At 39.1% G+C, this 22,025-nt stretch overlaps 1 protein-coding gene across 1 annotated transcript; it reads right to left on the bottom strand.

Annotated features, from left to right (window-relative positions):
• Positions 1–2,214: 2,214 nt before the first annotated feature.
• Positions 2,215–4,634, bottom strand: LOC148787621 (uncharacterized). The gene is made up of 4 exons (XM_088882246.1): positions 4,493–4,634; positions 3,034–4,366; positions 2,780–2,989; positions 2,215–2,713 (listed from the first exon to the last, which is right to left on the bottom strand). Exons 1-4 carry the CDS (start codon positions 4,632–4,634, stop codon positions 2,215–2,217), a joined length of 2,184 nt encoding a protein of 727 aa, XP_088738372.1.
• Positions 4,635–22,025: the final 17,391 nt, after the last annotated feature.

A 22,025-nucleotide genomic window follows, 5' to 3' on the forward strand; every position in this document is an offset into this window, starting at 1 on the left:
GTACTGAAATGCAATTTTGTGCCCAATGTCCTTTGTAAACTTTTCCAAAAGCGTGAGGTAAATCGGGGATCTCTGTCGGACACAATCGATACAGGCACTCCATGTAATCTCACTATATCAGAAATGTATAATCCAGCTAACTTATCCAGTGAATCAGTTATTCGTACCGGCAAGAAATGAGCAGATTTTGTCAATCTATCCGCAATTACCCAAATAGCATCGTGCTTTCTGAATGTTCGTGGCAACCCCACGACAAAATCCATAGTGATCTTCTCCCACTTCCATTCTAGTATTGATAGAGGTCGCAGTTTACCTGCTGGTGCTTGATGTTCTGCCTTTACTTGCTGACATGTCATACATTTAGCCACAAATTCAGCCACATCCTTCTTCATTGTCTGCCACCAGTAGTAAGGTCTTAAATTTTGGTACATTTTTGTAGTACCAGGGTGCATCGCATATGGTGAATTGTGAGCTTCCTGCAAACTTGCTTCGCATAACCCATCTGTATCAAGCACACAAACTCGTCCCCCATTCACTATTACTCCATCACCTCTTATTGAAAAATTTGTTTTCTTACCAAGTCTTATTCTTTCCAACATTCGTAATAAGAAAGCATCTCGAGTCTGTGCTTCTTTGATCTGATCCACAAAGTCTGGCTTAATTTGCAAGGCTGCCAATAAACCCGCTACCTGATCAATCTCCAGTTCCGTATTCATAGACCTCATCTCCAGCAGCAATGCCTAAATGTAACTCCCCAGATTGGATAATGTACTTGAACTCTTTCTACTCAAGGCATCTGCTACCACGTTCGCTTTCCCTGGATTGAAGTTAATAGTGCAATCATAATCCTTCAGCAATTCTATCCATCTTCTCTGTCTCAAATTCAATTCCTTTTGTGTCAAGATATATTTCAAACCTTTATGGTCAGTAAGGATCTGAAATTTTTCTCCGTACAAGTAATGTCTCCAGATCTTCAGTGCATGCACAATCGCGGCTAACTCTAAGTCATGTGTAGGATAATTTAATTTATGGTTCTTCAATTGACGGGATGCATAAGCAATTACCTTTCCGTTTTGCATCAACACACATCCCAAACCCTGTTTGGAAGCATCTGTATACACTATATATCCACTGCTAGCAGATGGCAAAACCAAAATCGGATTGGAGGTCAGTCTCTTCTTCAAATCACCCCCATTAATTATTTATGTACATAAAACATTATTATTATTTTATATTTAATTAAACTTTTCTTAAAATACCAATTACATCCTTTCTGATATCTTAATTACTATAATTTGCCCTAAATATTATAACGAACTCCAATTTAATCCGTTCAAGTGTTATTATATTCCAAATTCAATCTATAATTTGTTTACTAATTAAATTTAAATTTCTAATAATTACCAATTAGTCTCCCAATTACGTGAAAAATTCTATGGACGTTACATTACCTCCACAGTCTTGGCCTGAATTATTGTCTGAAAAAGGGTGCTTCCTTCATAACTGAATTGAACTTCTTGCATCCACAGTGGAATTTGTGTGGAGATAGCACTGGCATGAACTTCCTCCTCCTTGTGATGCACCCTGGAGAGTGCATCTGCAGCCCAGTTCTCAGTCCCCTTCTTGTACTGGACTTCATAACTAAGTCCAAGTAACTTAGTTACTCACTTTTGTTACAGCATTGAGTCCACTCTCTGGTCAAGTATATGTTTGAGGCTTTTCTGATCTGTCTTGATAATAAAATGATTCCCAAGCAAGTAACGTCTCTACTTAGTGACAGCTAATAATAATGCCAGAAACTTCTTTTCATAGGTTGATAAACCCAAGTTTTTTGCAGCTAAAGCCTTGCTAAGATAAGCAATAGGTCTTCCACCTTATCAAAACAACACCTATTCCTTTCCCACTTGCATCAGTCTCCATAATAAAGGGTTGAGAGAAGTCAGGCATTGATAGTACAGGGGTTGGAGTCATTAACTTCTTGAGAAGATTGAAGGCTTCTTCAGCCTCAGAGTTCCATTCAAATGCATTCTTTTTAAGCAAGGATGTAAGTGGCTTGCTTATGGCACCATAACCTTGTATGAATCTTCTGTAGTAGCCAGTGAGTCCCAGAAAACCCCTCAAGGCTTTGAAAGTTGTAGGAATTGGCCAATTAACCATACACTCCACCTTGTGAGGATTAGTGGCAACCCCTTCATAGGATATGATATGCCCTAGTTAATCCAGCTCCTTCTGGGCAAATGAGCATTTGCTTCTCTTGGCATAGAGTTGGTGCTTCCTCAACAATTCCATCAACTTCTTAAGGTGTATCAAGTGAACACCCCAATCCTTTCTATAGATTAGTATATCATAAAAGAACAGCAGCACAAATTTCCTCAAATATGGTTCAAAAATTGTATTCATGAGAGACTGAAATGTGGAGGGGGCATTGCACAGCCCAAATGGCATGACCAAAAACTCATAATGCCCACTATGTGTAATGAAGCTGGTTTTTCGAATATCCTCTTCCCTCATTCTAATTTGAAAATATCCAGATCTCAAATCAATCTTAGAAAAATACTTGGCACCATGCAATTCATTCAATAACTCATCAATTACTGGGATAGGAAAGTTATGTTTCACAGTGAGTTTATTGAGGTATCTATAGTCAACACACATTCTCCACCCTCCATCTTTCTTTTTGACCAGCAAGACAGGAGAAGCAAAGGAGCTATGGCTAGGCCACTACCAAGTAAGTCCTTAACAATCTTTTTCTATCTCAATTTTTTTGCCATAAGCATACCTGTAAGGGTGTTGCCTCTTTGGTATAGCTTCTGGAAGCAAATCAATGCAGTGTTCAATTTCCCTCTTAGGTGGCAATAAATGTGGTTCCTGGAACACATCTTGGTGCATCTGCAGCAGTTCCAGCACCTTGGGATCCTCATCATTCTCAGGTGATGATCCTTGACTCAGGGATAATTCTCCTTGCACTTTAGGGGCTCTTTGAGTTGGGCTAATGAGTAAGTGGACAGTGCAGTGGCTTCAGTCTTCTAAGACAGGGCTCTGAGAATCATTTGGTCTGAGCCCTTGCTGAGAGTTAACTTCCTCTGCTGGAAATTTAGTTCCACTGGATCATAGATGCTAAGCCAATCACAGCCTAGCACAACATCATACCCTCCAAGCTTCAGCAATTTAACTGGATGGGTGAATTTGTAGCCTTGAACTTCCCAACTAAATCTGGGGCAAACTAAGTGACTAGTTAGTTTTCTCCCATCTGCAACTCTAATGGACATTGGTAAGGTGTTTTCAACCTTACACCCCAAGATTTTTGTTATCTTCTCATCCACAAAACAGTGTGTGCTGCCACTATCAATGAGGATGAGGATTTCCTTGTCCCTAACCAATCCTTCTAACTTCAAGGTCCTGCAATGAAATCCCTCCTCCATAGCATGTAAGGATACAATGACATCCTCTTCACCCTTAGCTTCTGTTGCTGAAACCGGTTCCCCTTGCTCAGCATCCTCATAGTCTCTTGATTCCTCATCACTCAACAGCATGTACACTTGTCTGTACCTGCATTTATGTCCTGGAACATAGGGTTCATCACACTTATAACATAGGTTCTTTTCCTTTTTTGCTCTTACTTCAGCCTCAGTAAGGAATCTCTTTGGTTGGTAGTTTGGTCTGGGGGGTAGGTTTTTGAGTGGTGGATTGTATGGTGGTTTTGGATGGGGGTTTCTGTTTGAGGGTTGGGCTTTCCTTAAGATTGCACTCACTGCATATTCTTGTCTCCTTGCCAGAACAATAGCTTGGTTCAATGATGTGGGTTCACAGGTGGTGACAAGTGACTTAATCTCTTCTTTGAGTCCACTGATAAACTTCATCTTAAAGAACTCCTCCTCCAGGTTCTTGTTAAATATTAACATCTGGTCCTTAAGCTCCTCAAACCTCTCCAAGTACGCATTGACAGTGGTTTCATGTTGGAGCTTATTAAAGGTTGTCATGACCCTATTATAATAAAAGTCTTCAAACCTCTCAAGGATGCTCTTAATTAGTTCATCCACGATTGAATCTCCCTTTTTTTTAGTATAGCCCTGGTACCACAATTCAACCTTCCCTTGAAAGTAGATGGAAGCCATGCAAACCTTCTGATCCTCAAGGATGGGAGTCATCTGAAAGTATCTTGTACATCTCCTAACCCAACTTCTTGCATTTTCCCCATCAAAATAGGGAAACTCCAGCTTGTTCAAGGCATTGTAGGAACCTGTGTTCCTAGGTGATTGTGCCTCTTGTCTGAAGGTGGTAACTCCTTCCTGTCTGTAGGGATTGGTGCCTTCCTGTCTGAAGGTGTTCATGGCAGCTCTTAAGGAGGAACCTTTCTCTACAGAGGCTGTCAAACCATCACCAAGAATAGACTTGTTTCTATTATATTGTTGTAAATGCTCCACCACACTCTACAATTGTTGTTGCATTGCTATCATGTTGTGCTCTATATTTAGTACTGAGGCCTGAAGACCTTCCTGAACCTCTGCCATTTGATCCATTCTGTCGTACAGTTCTTCTTCACTGGCCTGTCTTCTGACTTTTTCATCCATAACCATAACATCAGTTTTCTTTTGAGCCTCTTGTAATTCTTTTAGTCTCGTTCCATCAGCCATGTTTATCTTTCTTTTCTTTTTACTTTTAAGTTCCAAGGATCGCTGGCTCTGAGGCCAATTTGTTATGAACTCCGAACAACAATAATAAAAACTTAAGAAAATTGCAGCAGCAGGGGGGTGAGGAAGAGAAGAAGAAGATGAGAAGAAGTCTGAAAATTTTACTAATTTCATAATGAGTTCCTTACAACATTACAATTCTCTTTTACAAGCAATCTTTGCAACAGACAAAAATGTAAGGAATTAAGGCTGTGAAGCCATTAAAACAACTACAGACGACTGAATTTCTTGTCCTCCCTCAAGCTACGATTGGTTGCTCCTCTTTATTTATGCAGCTTAAAAAATAAGGTCGACAACCTCTGGGCTAACGACTCACTTTTTCTCAGCCGTACACATGTCCCCTGTTCGGCCAATTTGGGAAAGATCTCCTGCGCCAAAATCCCCAATTCCTTCCCCCTTTGAATCACACCTTAATTCGTTGAAAACGACGTCGCTTCTTTCGTTGAAAACGACGTCGCTTCTTTCGCTGATTTTAAATTGATCCCCAATTCCCTTCGCGCCCTGGATCTGACGGCTCTTATCAGACTTGCTCATCCAACGAACGTCCTTCAAAGTCGCATTTTCACCCTGAAACACGACAATCTCCTTGATGTGTTGAGTAGTTTCCACTATTGCTTGGGAAAAAATCAGAGTATCGTTTGCAAAAAGAAGGTGAGAAATACTAGGTGCATTCCTACAGATAGAAACTCCTTTCAGTTGACCATCCATTTCGGCTTTCTGCAATAAAGAACTGAATGTTTCTATGCATAGGAGAAACAAATAGAGGAAGAGGGGGTCTCCTTGATGAAGCCCCCTCTGAGGAGAGATAGAAACAAATTGTTGACTTCCTAGCATTAAAGAATAAGACACAGAGGAGATAAAAAGCATAATGAGATGAATTAAGCGGGGAGGGAAACCAAGTTTGGACATAACATGTTCCCAAAAAACCCATTCAACCTTATTATAGGCTTTGCTTACATCCAAATTCATTGCCATGTAGTCTTGTCTACATGTGGTCTTAGTTTTCAGGAAATGGTTAATTTCAAAAGCGAGAAGGATGTTATCGTTAATGAGGCGACCGGGACAAAGGCGGATTGGGAGGGTGTGATAATTCAATCAAGAATTAGCTTCAAACGGTTTAAAACAATCTTTGATGCAATTTTATAGATTATGTTGCATAAGCTAATTAGTCGAAACTGGGTAAGTAACTCCGAGTTTTTTGCATTTTGGTATGAGCACAATGTTAGTATCATTGAGATGAGGGAGCATTTCATGTGAATTCAGTAAATGGATCACATACAATCACGTCTTTGTTAACAATGTGACAGAACTTTTGGAAAAAAATGGGAGACATACTATCTGGACCAGGTGATTTAAGGGGGTTTTGGGAATAGAGCTTTTGTGATTTCGTCCTCCGAGTATGGCTTCATGAGGTCATCCGCCATATTTGAGTCCACAACGCGATTCAAGTTCTCAGTCCCTCGGGTAATATCATCCAATTGAAGGTTGCTAGAGGCAAAGACTTGTTGAAAATATGCAATAACATGTTGTTGAATTTCCTCCTTTTCGTGCAACCAAGCTTCAGCTGAGTTCTTCATTTTTGATATCGTTGGTGAAAGAAACTTTTATTTCTGTCTCATTCCTTAAGCCATAATACCTTGCTCTATTGTTTCCAAATTATTTCCTCGTGGGTTGCCATTTTTTCTAATTCATTTTTTATGTGTGAGGCTTCATCAATTAAAGCTTGTGTGATTACTCCCGACTGAATCTCCAACAACTATTTTTCTAGTTTCAAACATCTCCTTCTTGTCTCTTCGAAATTTTGTTCGGCTCCATGCCTTTAGTTTCTGTTTACACAACGTTAACTATCCAAGAGATTGACCTCTCTCCCCCACAAAATCGTGCATCCCAACAACTATCAAGAACAACTTAGCTTCAAATTTGAACGGTCTAATTTTGTTACCCTCTCGGCTGCTAGGATAATGTAATAAGCAGTGGGAGATGGTCGGAGCAACTGGTCGGTAGATGAGAGACAGTGACGTTCGAAAAACAAACCATCCAATCTGTTTTAACACATGCTCTATCCAAGCCCCCTATCTGTGTGAGGATGTTGTTGTTTGTTATTCAAAGTGAACTGAGGTCTCGAAAAACCAAATCTGATAAACTGCATTTTGCTAAAACCTGCCTGAAGTTACGCATTTGCCACAGCGGCAAGGAGGTCCCCCTACTTTCTCATACTAATCTAATATCTCGTTAAATCATCGGATGGAACCAGGGTCATTGAAACTGAGTGCGTAAAGCCGAGAGTAAATTTCATGACACTTCTCTTTTCCTAATATCAGGTTCCCCATAAAAACTCGTAAATCGTCATCAATCATTTTTCTCATCAAGGCGAATGGAGACATTAATGTGATTCCTAGAGAAATTTTGAAGCTGAACCTCCATGTTTTTATCCCACAATATGGCCAATCTCCCACTTTTTGAACTGATTCTACACTAAAACTATACATATTAAAATTTTGTTTTAGATTATCAATTTGTCTAGATGAGCACTTAGTTTCCGCAAAAAAAACCAAGGCGGGGTGGTGTTCTTGAATAAGATTACCCAGGGTTCTAATTGTTCAAGAACCCCCTAACCCTTGGCAGTTTCAGGCAAGGAGACTCGTAATGGTTGGCGGGACTGCTCAGTAGTATTCGCCATAATATTGGTGATGTCCGTCATGGGAAATGTGAGCTTTCGTACTTTGCACAAACTCTGAGGAGGAGTCTCATCATTACAACCAATCTCATCAAACAAGCGATGTTTCTATGGCAGAATAGGCTGAGGAGAGTTTTGGGACTTATTCGGGAGAGGATTTTTTGACAGGTAGAAGAGGTGATATTTTTTTGTAGCGATGGGGATAGTATTGGAAGTAGTATGGTTAGTAGAGTGGTGTTGTTAAGGAGAAGGATGGTTGATGTTGCATGCAATAGGGAAAGTGGGTTGTATGCTTATGAGAGGGGTACGGTTTGTGGTGTGTGGAGAGAATTCAAAGTGGAAAGGAGTTGATTTATTTGTTATGATATTTTCTAATGGGGGTGAAATAAGATTGAAGCCAGTGATGGGGGCTTGGGGTTGAGTGTCAGTGTCTATGGCTGCATTATTCATGTTGGTGGGATGGTACTGTGGTCAGGAAAAGTTATCAGTGGTGTGATTGCTAATAGTCTTCGAGAAATTTCCGAAGATGGCTTGGCCCCGAGGGCGCAGGACCATTGTAGGTGTAGGGTCTTTTGTGGTATGGGTATGAAAAAAGGGGTGACAAGGTTGGGTGGAGCTATCTCGCATCTTGTTGAAGGATATATGGCTGCATGAGGTAAAAGGAATGGAGGCCCTCAGACATAATCAATTATGCTGCATTACCACTAGTTATTGATCTAAAAAACAATTATGGATTTGCGAGTTCAATTAACTAGGAAAATATTCTTGACAATGATTAACGGTACTTATCGTTCGTAAATCAGATTATTTATAATAAAAACACAAAGAACAACACAAATTGAAAGTAGAAAGCACAAATTACATCTCACAACATATTGGAATCAAGCATTCACATAATCTTTAACTAGAAATAAAAGAAGTAACCTAGCATACTAATGAGACAAATAAAAGGAAAAGAGAAAATATTATTAAAAAACACAGAGAATATCCCAAAAGATGAGAGATCAAAAGATGTCTATATAGTAAATTTCATCACATACATATACTAACCAGTTACCTAATCCTATTAAAACTAAAATTTTCTAATAAAACTAAAAGTTTTAAGGAAGTAAAACTATTATCCTAAAGAGATTCCTCCAGCAAAGGTAGGTTCCAATCAGCTAAAGATGTTCAATTCACCTCAAATCTTTCCAAATTTTATATATTGGACTTTCCCTTTTCAACTGCATTTCCACATATTTAGGCGTGGGCACGCCTAACTCATCCTTCTAATTTATCAAGTGTCCATTTTTGGCTTCTTTCTCTCTTTTTCATTCCATCAATCTATTATGGGCTAATGCTGCAATATGACACTTGATTAGGAGTATTTTAGTGGTAAAAGAGAGCAAAATATCACTCGAAATTAACACAAAATGCACTCCTATCAAATATCCTCACACTTCACCCTTTGCTCGCCCTCGATGTAAAGAAATAAAGATCAAGAGGGTTCACGAATTTTGTTCCAAGCTTCATGAGATCATAGACAAAGGTACCTAAGGAAAAATTCTATTAGGTATTCAAAGAATGATATACCACGTGATAAGAGACAACTCAACAAGTTTCAGATAAGTTTTCACAAGATGATTTTCATGAAAAACTAAGCATGAAAAATCAGTAGAGTATTCTCTCATACCTCCTAATCTCTCAAGTGTTTTGGCTAAGCGTTTCGCTCAAATACTTCCTATGAAAAGGCTTCACCATAGGCTTGATTATACACTAAAATCTCCACCACTTATAGATATGCACACACTTGAATCAAGAGGTCTTAAATTTTAGTTGTAATTGGGCTTTAGTTTAGAAGTAAGAAGTATTAGGAAAAATGAGGTAAAAATCCAAGTAACTAGAATAGAGTAACAAGTAATAGACGTAAAAATTCAAACTTCTCAAAATTTATTCTTCTAATGCTCTAATTCCATGTTCCACTTCTCATGACTTAAACTATGTCTTGCTTTAGATAGAAGAATGCTCTTTTTTCTTCTTTTTCTTTTCTTTCTCAATTTTTTTATTTTTTTTTTCATTCGTTTCATTTCTTTTTCTTTTTTATGGAGGCATTTTTTTTCTTTTTTTCTTTTTGCAATGTTTTTTTCTCTTCCTTTGTCTATATTGCATTAAGGCATAGAACAAGATCATCATATGACATATTAGCTCATAAACTTCCTTAGCACAAAATATGATCACAATATACGAGACATCCCCATACTTTATGTCAAAATCCATGCTTAGAGTACATCCTAGTTTTCTTGATGCTCGACTAGTCTTTGGAAGGGCCAAGCAGAGAAAAATAAAAAGAAGGTCAAGTTCACTCATAATTGACGTTGCATGACAAGGAATTAAGGCTTATAAGGCTCAATTCGACTTACTAAGGGGTAATTCATGTGGGTGGTTTTTTAAGCCAAAGAGGTTTTTATCCTAGTGCCTTTGTCATTTCAAGTGTATGCATAGAGATGTGGTCTCGATATGGTTCAAAGCAAGTTCTAGGAAAATAAAATCATGTAGCATTATCTCTTGAGAGAAGAAAACTCGTAGAATTTTATGAGTGTATGGGCTCAGAAAATTCCTCTTAAGATAGGTTATGCCCACCAATTTCTCACATTCAATTTTCAAGTTAAATAACCATTTTACAAGGACAAGTTCTTAGATGTAAGTTGTTTAAAATCATTAGATGCACAGTCTTATCACACATCACCAAATTATTGCTTGATTAATCTAAGTCTTTGACCATAAAACTAACACGAGGACAAATTCTAATATTAAAAAAATTGGGTTATCACAATGTCATTCAATAAATATAGAAGGGATAGTAGGCACCAATCAACAAAATATTATTCAATCAAACACCAGCAACATAGCAACATTTATCCCCCCCCCCCCCCCACACTTAAAACATACATTGTCCTCTATGTGAAAATTAATGTGAAAATGAGAGACAATTTCATCATTAAGCACAAAAATTTGAGGAAAATAAGAGAAACTTTCCCGAGTCTATTCTGGATTAATGTGTCCTCAAGTGCTTCGTAGGTGTGAGGAGTTGAGGTGAATATCTTATTGTTTGAATTGCTGCAAAAGAGAGAAGAGAATAATGCAAGAATGGGATATTTTTGGATTTTGTTTTTGTAAAATATAAGTAAAAAGGAAAAAAAATAGAAAGACTAAAAAAAAAGTGTGAGTATGTGTGAATGCGTGTTTGGACAGATTAGGTGATTGAGATAGGCGTGAGCAGCCTTATCAAAAGATTAGATGGCGGGTTTAGGCGTAGGCATACCTAACCGAATATGACAAATCTACCTTTGGATAGATTAGAGTGTTGAATTAGACATAGGCACGCCTAACTAAAGGGCTTTTTTATGTTCACATTAACCTGAAAAAATCAATATACTGATGCCACAACACTCACGAGAAGCAAGATGAGAGAAAAGTGAGAAAAATAAAAAAAAAGAAAAAAAATGCACGGATTGCCTCCCAAGAAACGCCTTTCATTAACATCTTTGGCTAGATGTCGTTGTGCCTCAACTTAAATAAATTGGACACTCTAAATCCATTTCTTCTATGTAATACACCCAGTGATGGTGTGGATTTAGGAGAACTAGCGGTCATGGATGACTTCTTCCTCGAACTTATTTTCTCATGAAAGACTTTGTTTTTGTAAGTTCTTGGACAAATGTTGCGGCTTTTGTTGATTGTCATTTTAAATGCTCCCCCACCATTAAACATAGCATTTTCTCGTCCTAAAGGATCAATAAAATCCATAGTAAAAATAGAATGTATATTATTAGAATTTTGTGTGACACCACCAATGCTAAAACCCATAACCTCATTATCAAATTATATATAGAGAGAATTATGGCATCAACATCAATTTTGGTCTTAGAGGTTTTAAGAAATGGGCTTCCTAGCAAGATGAATATGAAATTGGGAGAACTATCCCCATCATATCAATCACATAAAAATCAGCAGAAAAAACCAATTCATTGACTTGCACAAGTACATCCTCAAGAACTCCTTCAGGATAAACCACGGAGCAATCGGCAAGTTGAATCACAATCGCGATTTCTTTCAATAGGCCAACATTCAAAGATTCATAGATAGTAAGAGGCATTTTATTTTTTCTAATTTTGCAAGGCATATAAAATGTACCCGAACCTTTGCATTTAAGAGGTACTTTTGTTGGAAGAATGGCGGATACATTTTCTCTCATAATTACTCTTTCATTACCTCTTAATTTGAATTTTTTGGTGCACAACTTCTTGAGAAACTTTACATAGCAAGGTGTTTGTTTAATTGCATTGAGCAAAGGAATATTTACTTCAACTTTCCATAAAGTTTCAAGGGATCTTCTTCTCCTCTTTCTTATTTTTAGACTTAGAAAATCTCTCTGGGATGGGATGTTTGGGCACAAACACCTTCAGCAGTGTCCTTGCTGACTTGGTTGGCTTTTTCAGTTTGTTATGGAAGAATTTTGAGTTCATGCTCTGTTTTGCCCTATTATGCATGCCCACACTTAACTGAATTTTCATCCTCTGTTTTGCCCTACTACACATGCCCATGCCTAGTGCTATTTTTAGGTTGTAACTCTTTTTCACTGTGCAAGGCAATAGCACTAGTGTTTTGCTTAGGATTAATAATAGTTTAGGATAGTAACTTACCTTGGGACTCCAACCGACTAATGGATGATGCCAGTTGACTCATTTGAGACTCCAAAGTTTTGAATGCTTGCGCGAGTCTCTTGTTGAAATTTATGAATGCTAGTGTCGAGTGTTTTCACGATATCCTCGAGAGACATACCTGAATTGGAGTTGGATTCAGGAGGTGGCCAAGTTTAAGGTTGGGAAATGTAGCTAAGGTTGCGGTGATCCCTCCATCTTGGATTGTATGTGTTGGAATATGGATCATATCTCCTTTGTGATGGTCCAAAAAATCCTCCTACGGTATTGACATGCATGGTGGGTTCCTTTTGGAGCGTAGGACAAGCATCGTTGAAGTGACTCGAAGAGGTACATATGCCACAAGCTTTGACTTGTTGAGTGTTTCCCATAATAAGTCGCTCCACTAGAGAGGTAAGTTTATCTACACATTCATCAATGAAAGTGTTTACCTCATTAACCCTCCTCGGTGGGTTGACATTTCTACTCCCAAATTGTTGGGTGTTTGATGCCATGGTTGTGATTGGCTTGCATTCTCGTGTAGGAATTTTGCTAAACAAAGCACCTCCACTCGCCGCATCTATCAAGTTTCTATTCATCTCAAATAATCCTTCATAGAAATATTGAATCAAGAAGTGATCCAAAATTTTGGAGCGTAGGACAAGCATCGTTGAAGTGACCCGAAGAGGTACATATGCCACAAGCTTTGACTTGTTGAGTGTTTCCTATAATAAGTCGCTCCACTAGAGAGGTAAGTTTATCTACACATTCATCAATGGAAGTGTTTACCTCATTTACCCTCCTCGGTGGCTTGGCATTTCTACTCCTAAATTGTTGGGTGTTTGATGCCATGGTTGTGATTGGCTTGCATTCTCGTCTAGGAATTTTGCTGAACAAAGCACCTCCACTCGCCGCATCTATCAAGTTTCTATTCATCTCAAATAATCCTTCATAGAAATATTGAATCAAGAAGTGATCTAAAATTTGGTGACGAGGACAACTTTCCTCTAACTCCTTGAATTTTCCCCATTACTCATGGATATTTTCCTTGAAAAATTGACGTATGCCACTGATTTCCTTCCACATGCTTATAGTTCTTGAAGCGGGGAAGTAGTTTTCAAGGAATTGCTTTTTGAGCTCGTTCCAACTGGCAATGGATCTCGAGGGTAAGGAATAGAGTCAATCATTTGCCTTATCACCTAACGAGAATGGAAAAGCTCGTAATTTGGCTTGCTCTTTGATGACCCCTTGAGGCTTATGCCAGATACACCACATGAAATGTTTTGAGATGTTTGTGTGGATCTTCACCTGCAAGACCATGAAAAGTAGGGAATAAGTAGATAAGCTAGATTTAAGTACAAAATCAACATCTAAAGTTGGATGTTTAATGCAAAGTGGTTATTGGTTTAAGTTAAGAGAAGTCATCTCATTAATTGATCGTTTTGGATTTCGAGCCATGACTTTGTCTTCAAAGTCGCTAGACGTGGGCCCGTCTAGTGCGAAATCTGCCTTGGTTTCGAAAGAGGTAGAGACATCTCCCTTGTGTTGCTTGGTTTCTTTTTGGAGTCTTCGTGTGGCCTTCTCGATCTTGAGATCAAATTCAAGTTCACCTGTACGAGAAGATTGTGGCATTAAAAACCAAGTAACAAGAACAATTAACAAAAAGAAATTAATTTAAAGACATCAATCCCCGACAATGGCACCAAAATTTGATGGGTGTCGAATCTAAAAATATTTTTCTACTAAAATTTGTAAAAGTAATGAGTAGGGTAGAATGAACAGAGATTGATTTTAAATTAATTTCTTCAAATAAAAATGAAAATAAAATATAGGGGAATTTTGTTTAAAGTCTGAGTCTAGAAAACAAAATAAAGAAAATAAATAAATATGAGAAGAAGGATTTCTAATTAAAGACACGATCATGCCCAATTCCTCAGTTAATCATAAATGCAAAGATGACAATCATTCATGCTAGATAAATTGATTATGGTCATTGGTATGACCTAACAATCTCATATTTCTTTACCTTGTTGATAGTCAATGAATGTCTGTTGACTAAATCCCTAATCAGTAAACAACTTTAAGAACGTTCTCAAGATTTAATTTACCAACAACATTAAGAACTAGAAAGGCCCAATTCTAACTAATAAATTCCTATGAGGATTTATTTAAATTAGATTGTTCATTCTCAACCACATAATCGAACTACGACGTAATCAATTATACTTCGTTACCACTAGTTATTGAACTAAATAAATGATTACGGATTTGAGAGTTCAATTGGCTAGGTAAATATTCTTGAAAATGAATAATGGTACCTATCATTCATAAGTCAGATTATTTGTAATAAAAGCATAGAGAACAATACAAATACCATATAAATGAAAGTAGAAAGCACAAGTTAGATCTCACAACATATTGGAATCAAGCATTCACCGAATCTTTAACTAGAAATAAAATAAGTAGTCTAGCATGCTAATGAGAGAACAAATAAAAGCAAAAGAGAAAATATTATAGAAAAACGCAGAGAATATTCGCAAAGATGGGAGATCAAAAGATGTCTATATAGTGAATTACGGCACATATATATAGTAACTATTTACCTAATCCTATTAGAACTAAAATTCCTAATAAAACTAAAAGTCTTAAGGAAATAATAATCATATCCTAAAGAGATTCTTCCAGTAAAGGTAATTTCCAATCAGCCAAAGGTGTCCCAGACCGCCTCAAATCTTTTGAAATTTCGTTTCTTGGACTTTCTTTTTTAAACTGCATTTTCATAGATTTAGGCGTGGGCACGCCTAACTCGTTCTTCTAATTTTGTCAAGTATTTATTTTTGGCTCCTTTCACCCTTTTTTATTGCATCAATCCATTATGGGCTAATGTTGCAATATGACACATTTGATTAGGAGTGTTTTAGTTGCAGAAGACAACAAAATATCACTCAAAATTAACATAAAATGCACTCCTATCAGTTGCCGATAACTGATGCCACATCGTTCGTCATTTTCTAATTGGTAGACCATGAATCTGTATGAAGAAATCACACCGATTTAAGTCCACCGTGCTCGGATTTTAACACGATTTGAGGGGACCCAAAACCAGTAAGCTTTTTTCATAAGCCCGCGAGCAACTCGTAAGAACTCACTATCGATCAATCTAGTGACAAAATTTCAGTGAAAACCGGTTCCTTTCGATCATTCTGAATTCCATACTGCGAACGGGTCTGAACGAAGCCAATAGACTTGACTGTAATGCATCAGGATGGAAAGATCCATTGGACAGAAGCCTGTCAACTACATAAATTCCCTGATCGACTCGATCCGTATGCCAAAGCCCTGTTGGCATAACAAGGCCCGATTTTTCCTCCTCCGATAGTGATAGAGAGGCATGCAAACGATGCAATTTAAGATCCATATTACACAAACGACTGAGAACTGAGAAGAACCTTGTGAAGAACAGAAGTATGGCAGAAAACCTACAAGAAAAACGAAACACAAAGAAACAAAAATATAAGAGGGGAGGGGTGGTGAGTCGAAAGATGAGGAGAGATAAATGATGAGCACTACTAGACATCGTGACAAGGCTATATACACCAGCAGTTTCAGCAATAACAACAACGCAGATGATAATGCCAATGACTTTCGAGGCAGATTCCGACAGAGGGACGAGGAAGAAAGGCCAATAAAGGGAAGAAAAGTGATCAAGGAAGGTCAACCCTAATTCTAGAGAAAGAAACCTCTGTAGAGAGGAAAATATTCCTTTACGTGAGAAAAATTTCTAACTTTTTTTCCACTTTGGTTACTTGTCACCCAAATTCTCCAATAATTCTATCAAATGTGGACAGAACATCATACAAAATGTTTTTCTTTTCACTAAAATTAATCACATAACAAATATTTTATTTTATAATTAGTTATACTTAGAACCTATAAAAATATAAAAAATTTCACTTTATGCCAAAAATGTTTCAAATTATAGTTACACACCCTCTAAAAATTCACTATTTACATTGACTCTCCTTCGATCCTTGCCTGATATGGTATTCATAGGCTCGCTGTTGCTAGTCAATATGATATGTTTTATGTATTTTCATCAACTTTTCTATTATGATTTTTTTTTCACGTGCACTCAATCATGGCCTCACTAAGTCTTTGGTTGCGTACTTTAAATTTCTTCCTCCAGATACAAAGGATAAAATAAACAACTCAGGATTTAGCTCACCTAGGAGAGAGACCGAGGTGGTTAAGAAAGAGGTTGAATGATTAGAGCTTGTATTTGTTCCGATTATTAGGTTATATTTGGTGAACATATTGATCTTATGATTTTAGTTAGGTCGCATCCCAAGAATAGAACTCAAAGAAGGGATCCTACTCCTAGGGCATGACAAGGTGGTATCAGGGTCAGGTTGCCATCAAGGCTATGCTAGAACAAGAACTTTAGACCCTAACATCTAAGCTGACTATTGGATTAGAGCTAAGATTTCCACAGTCTAAGTTATTTTGAGAATCTTTGGGATTGCTTAGTGTTAAAATTGTTATAGATCACTGTTGGGCAGCCAACCAGTACGCAATTTACTACAATTAGAGTATTGAGCTAAGAAATTAGGTTGCTAATCTTGTTGTAGTAGTCTTTGTGATAATATTATAAGTTGGTGTTGGCTATTGGTTCTCAACCGATTAAGGAGTATTTTGGAGACATACTATGTTTGATAAGTGGAAAGTGACTTAAGCAACAAGTGTGGTATCGATTGTTTCACAAGGTTTAGACATTTGTAACCATTAGTAGTGATGCTCGATTTTATAACTGATGTATTGGGGTTAGTTGGTTACTAATTAAATTCTACATAGACAATATTACTAGGACGCTTTAAGAGATGATTAGAACTTGTGTAATATTTATTAGAGAATGAGACAACATTGTTGGTGTCATTCTAAAGACAGAAACTATCCCTAAAATGATGATAAATCATACTGTATGAGTAGTTTCTGCCTCATTTCGTCAACTATAAGTCTAGCAACAATTATTTGTTTCTTTGAAACACGTTGAGATCTCCTTGTATTTTGTTCCTGACAAACATGATACACCAGTGAAGCTAAGACAACTCATGTAGTTGTATCCACAAGATGTCTTCCTCTCCACCGAGGGCCTTGCTGCCATTGTTTATAAAGCTAATTCCACTTAATTAATCTTTGAGATGTGTCTACTAACCCGGGAGGCATATGTTCGCTCAAAGAAGGGGTGAGAACATGACTCCTCTTCCTTATCATCACACAATATGCATTATGCTCTAAAGTGTTGTAGCCAAGGCTTGTCCAATGTAGTCGACATCACCTATCAGGGTCGCACAGCAGAGAAAGCCCAGATTTTGGTTGATTTCATGGTGGAGATATCCGGTACTCAGACAGATGTAGAAACTTGGATGTTACATGTGGATGGATCCTCCAATGCCAACAATGGGGCAGCAGGAATATTGATCGAAGGGCCAGCAGGCATGGAGATTGAGGTCGCTGTTCGGTTGTCTTTTCCTGTTACAAATAACGAAGCCGAGTATGAAGCTTTACTATTGGGTTTGGAGCTAGCACTAGAAGCTGGAGCGCAGATTCTTGAAGTATACACCGACTCGCAACTGGTCGCTATGCAAGTTGAGGGAATATATGAAACTAAAGAAAGATCTATGACAGATTATTTGAAGAGAACAAAAGAATGGATGCAGAAATTTTCCAAGTGCACTGTTCGACAAATTCCCAGGAATGAGAATGAAAGAGCCGATGCATTATCAAAGTTAGGAGCTACGCTGGTAGGAATAAAGGATAGAAAAATCACAGTGATCGTAAGGGAACGATCAGCGATCTCAGAAGGAAAGGAAACCAATATGGTAACTTCAGGATGTCTGTGGATAGAAGATATAGCAGCATACTTGAGGGAGGGCATTCTACCTACGGATGCCGGACATGCTAGGCGCATTAAGTTTAAAGCTCCAAGGTATGCACTAGTAGGAACACAATTATATAAAAGAACGGTCGAGGGACCCCTCCTTAAATGCTTAGAGGACGCACAAACCAGGTATGTTCTACAAGAAATTCATGAAGGTAATTGTGGAAATCATTCGGGGGCTAGATCCTTAGCTCAGAAGATAACTCGACAGGGATACTTTTGGCCTACACTAATGAGGGATTGTAAGGAGTTCGTACGAAGATGTGAGAAGTGCCAGAAATTCGCCTCACAGATTCACACTCATGCGGTTCCGATGATCCCTGTTCCAATTACATGCCCATTTGACCAGTGGGGTATAGACATAATTGGACCATTTCCTCCAGCACGAGCTCAGAAGAAGTTTGTCATAGTTGCGGTAGAATACTTCTCGAAATGGGTGGAGGCAGAAGCTGTCGCAAAAATCACGGAAGGAGAAGCAATAAACTTTATATGGAAAAACATAATCTGCAGGTTTGGAATACCTCGGGTGTTGATATCCGATAATGGGACCCAATTTCAAGGAAGGAAAATAATTGCGTGGTTGCACGAGTTGAAGATACAGCAAAATTTCACGGCAGTAGGGCATCCCCAATCGAATGGTCAGACGGAGGTCACAAATAGAACAATATTACAACATCTGAAAGCCAGGTTGAGTTCGAAGGCAGAATGGAGCGATGAGCTCCCAGGAGTACTATGGGCCTATAGAACAACTCCCCGAACTTCAACAGGTGAAACTCCTTTTTCTTTAGTTTATGGTTCTGAAGCTGTAATTCCTGCAGAGATAGGAGAAGAGTCGCAAAGGATCGCAAACTTCGATCCAGGAAGGAATGGAGAACAACGTGCATTCGATCTAGACTTATTGGAAGAGAAAAGAGAGGCAGCGCGAATAAGGATGTTGCACCATAAAAGTCTAATGCTGAGAGGTCATAATAAGAACTTGAAGCCCAGATCGTTACAGGTCGGAGACCTGGTATTGAGAAAAGTAGAGGTCTCGAAGCATGTAGGAAAACTCGATCCCAACTGGGAGGGGCCTTTCAAAGTGGTAGAGATCGTCGGGAAAGGCACGTACAAGTTACAAGATGCTCAAGGCAAGGAGTTACCCCGACCGTGGAATATTCAAAACCTCAAGAGATTTTATGTCTAAAACCTCTATCTATTGATCAAATACTGGAGGATATGGAAAAGGTCGTTACGTTCGAATAGAACGATCTTAGGAAAATTGATCTGGGAAAGATTGTGTAGTCTGAAAAAGACTGATGTAAATAATAACCTGCAAAAGGTTAAGGCATGACCTGGAAAAGGTCACTAGAGTTAGTTTCCCTTCTTTATCTGTGAAAGATCATTTCAATTTTAAAGCTCCATCTATTTCAAGTTTGCTACAAATAACAAGTCGATCGCATTAAACTGTATCTGAAAAAGATCAAATTATCAATACCTTAAAGTACCAAAGTTACATATTATCAGAAGAAAGATGGAAGTTACATATTTTCTATTTCATCCCTAAGGACAGAAAATTCATCATTCTCAGAAGGTGCGTCATCCTCCTCAGGTAAGGGCTGAAGGTTAGCATCCAAACCGGGGTTGAGGCGAGATATATCGAAATTAGGAGTAAATCCCTGAAGGCGAGAAGTCTGAGACTTGCAGCGATCAAAACCTTGTAGCAGATAGTCGGCGGCTTTAATTTCCACAGCAGAGTCAAAGGTGGGGGTCTTTAAAAAGTCGCGAACACCTTGGAGGCGGATCCCTCGAACCTGCTGGTTATACTCTTCCGATTTTAAGAAGATCTCGCGACCTTCAGCAACGCCCACGATCTTTCCTGCTGCATGACCTGCATCGAAACCCCGTTTTTCTCCTTCGGCAGCTGCCCTGGAGGCCTCAGAGACCACTTGCGCTTCAAGCTCTTTGATGCGAGCCTCCTGGGTCGACATTGATCTCGACCATTCTTCTTCCTTGGAGGAAAAACTAGCGAGTTGGGCCCTCAGATCGCGGATTATACGCTCTACTGCCATTTGGTTATGGCGAAAGCCAGCACACTTCAGACTAAGGCCTCGTACAAAGTTGGACGCCTAAACAGAGAACAGTTAGGGAAATTCAGGGACAGGCAGAAAGAATAAACATGAAATAAAATACCTGTACAAGTGAGTGGGCGCAATGTTCTTCCATGCGGGTGAAGGAGGTTTGTAGGAGAGCTGCCTGATCGAGAGGAAGGCAGTTAGCATCATACAGCTCCCAGGAATCTTGGCCTGAGCGAGTTCGAAATACGGAGCTGTTTGGAGAAATTTGCCAATCAGGGACCCATTTTTCCCCTTCCATTTGGGCTACTGGGTGATCGGGGCCTCGAAGTTCTGATCGAGCAGTACGCCAGTAATCAGTGAGACCTCGCAGCACATCCATATTTCGCCTAATCTCGGACCCGGTTCCGGTTCCGTCCGAAGGTAACCCTCCACCAGATTGAGACTGAGTAGGCCCTAGGAGGTTAGGACGGAAGGGTGATTTCCCCCGGGACTTCCTCTTTCGGGAGGATTCAGCAAAATCTCCATCATGTAGAGTATGATCCTGCAATCTCCAGCTAGGAGATTGAGCGACAGGGTGATTAGGGGGAAGAACCAGATCGTACGGAGGTCGTGAAGGAATATAACGACCAAAAATTTTCGAAGCTTGGTTCAAACCTATGTACACGCATAACTATGATGAACAGAATAATGTGGCGTATGGAGTTGGGAGATAGTTGCATAGGACATAAATTCAAGCGGCGAAGGATTAGGGCTACACTAGGGGGCAAGGGAAAACGTAATCCTGCCTCAAAATGTTGCAGAGAAAAAGAACAAAACCCTGGAGGGGGACGGTGCATACGATCGGATGACAAAGGAATTATTATCTCATAGCTAGAAGGAATGAAGAATTTCTCTTTTATCTTCTGTGTTTGTAACTTCACAGTGCTAACTATCTCGGCCCAGGGAGTAGGCTGTACGACTGGTTGGGGATTCTCAGGAGCAGGAGCCGTACTTAGATTTAGGTTTCTAGCACGATTAGAACGGGGTCTGCGCCTAGGAGAAACTAAATCCCTAAGAAGCATGTTGGAGGGAGCGGACGAAGAGATATCAGCAGAATTAGAACCTATGTTAGAGGAATTAGAAGAAGACATGGTACCTGGAGGACTCGGGGAAGAAGAAGAGTTGAAGAAGAAACAGCCAGCTAGAAGAAGAAATACACTTGAAGATGTAACGCCTTGCAGCAACAGTACTCGAGAAAAAAGCGGAAGGGAGAGAGCAATTTGAAATGCCTCCGTATATATATATTTGGGAAGGCGGTGAAGAGATGACCGTTACCTAATCAGCATACAACAGCTACCCCTTTGAAGAACGTAAATCGATGCGCAGCTCGATATGAGACACGTGGACAATCATAAGGATATCAAGAACTGCAAGCGAGCCGTCAGATAGAGCTGTTCAACTTCTTGAAGCGACGACACTTCAAAAAGTGGGGGAGTAATGATGAAGGGAATAATGAAAGACTAATATACCCTTAGTATGAAAGACTAATAACAAAAGACTATTACTCACGTGGATAACCTCAGAGACGGTTTAGGGCAATCTTATACCCGAAAAAGGTGGGCCACGATCGCGAGATGACCGGTCGTGGAAGCGGGCATAAGGATCGTGCAGAGGACACGAAAGGGGAGGAGTATAAAAAGAAGAAGGAAGAGAGAAAAAAGGGTTGGTCTGGCTTTCTTATTTCACTTTTCATAATTTTTAATACTCCTATTCTTTACTAGCTAAAATTCTCAATACTGACTTGAGCGTCGGAGCATCTACGCCGGTATCTACTCCGGCTAGGTGACGTTTGTTCTGTTATCAGGATATAAAGGATCCGCCAGAGTTGAAGGGGACGATATCAAACGCGACCCGCGATCTCGGTCGGATCAAATAGGATATGAGGGACGAATTGGATCAAAATACAATAGATGAGGGACCATCAACTTATTTATAGTCAACCAACAA

The sequence above is a fragment of the Sesamum indicum genome, linkage group LG6 (assembly GCF_026168435.1).
Source record: "Sesamum indicum cultivar Baizhima isolate 11 linkage group LG6, ASM2616843v1, whole genome shotgun sequence".
Classification (NCBI taxonomy): domain Eukaryota; kingdom Viridiplantae; phylum Streptophyta; class Magnoliopsida; order Lamiales; family Pedaliaceae; genus Sesamum; species Sesamum indicum.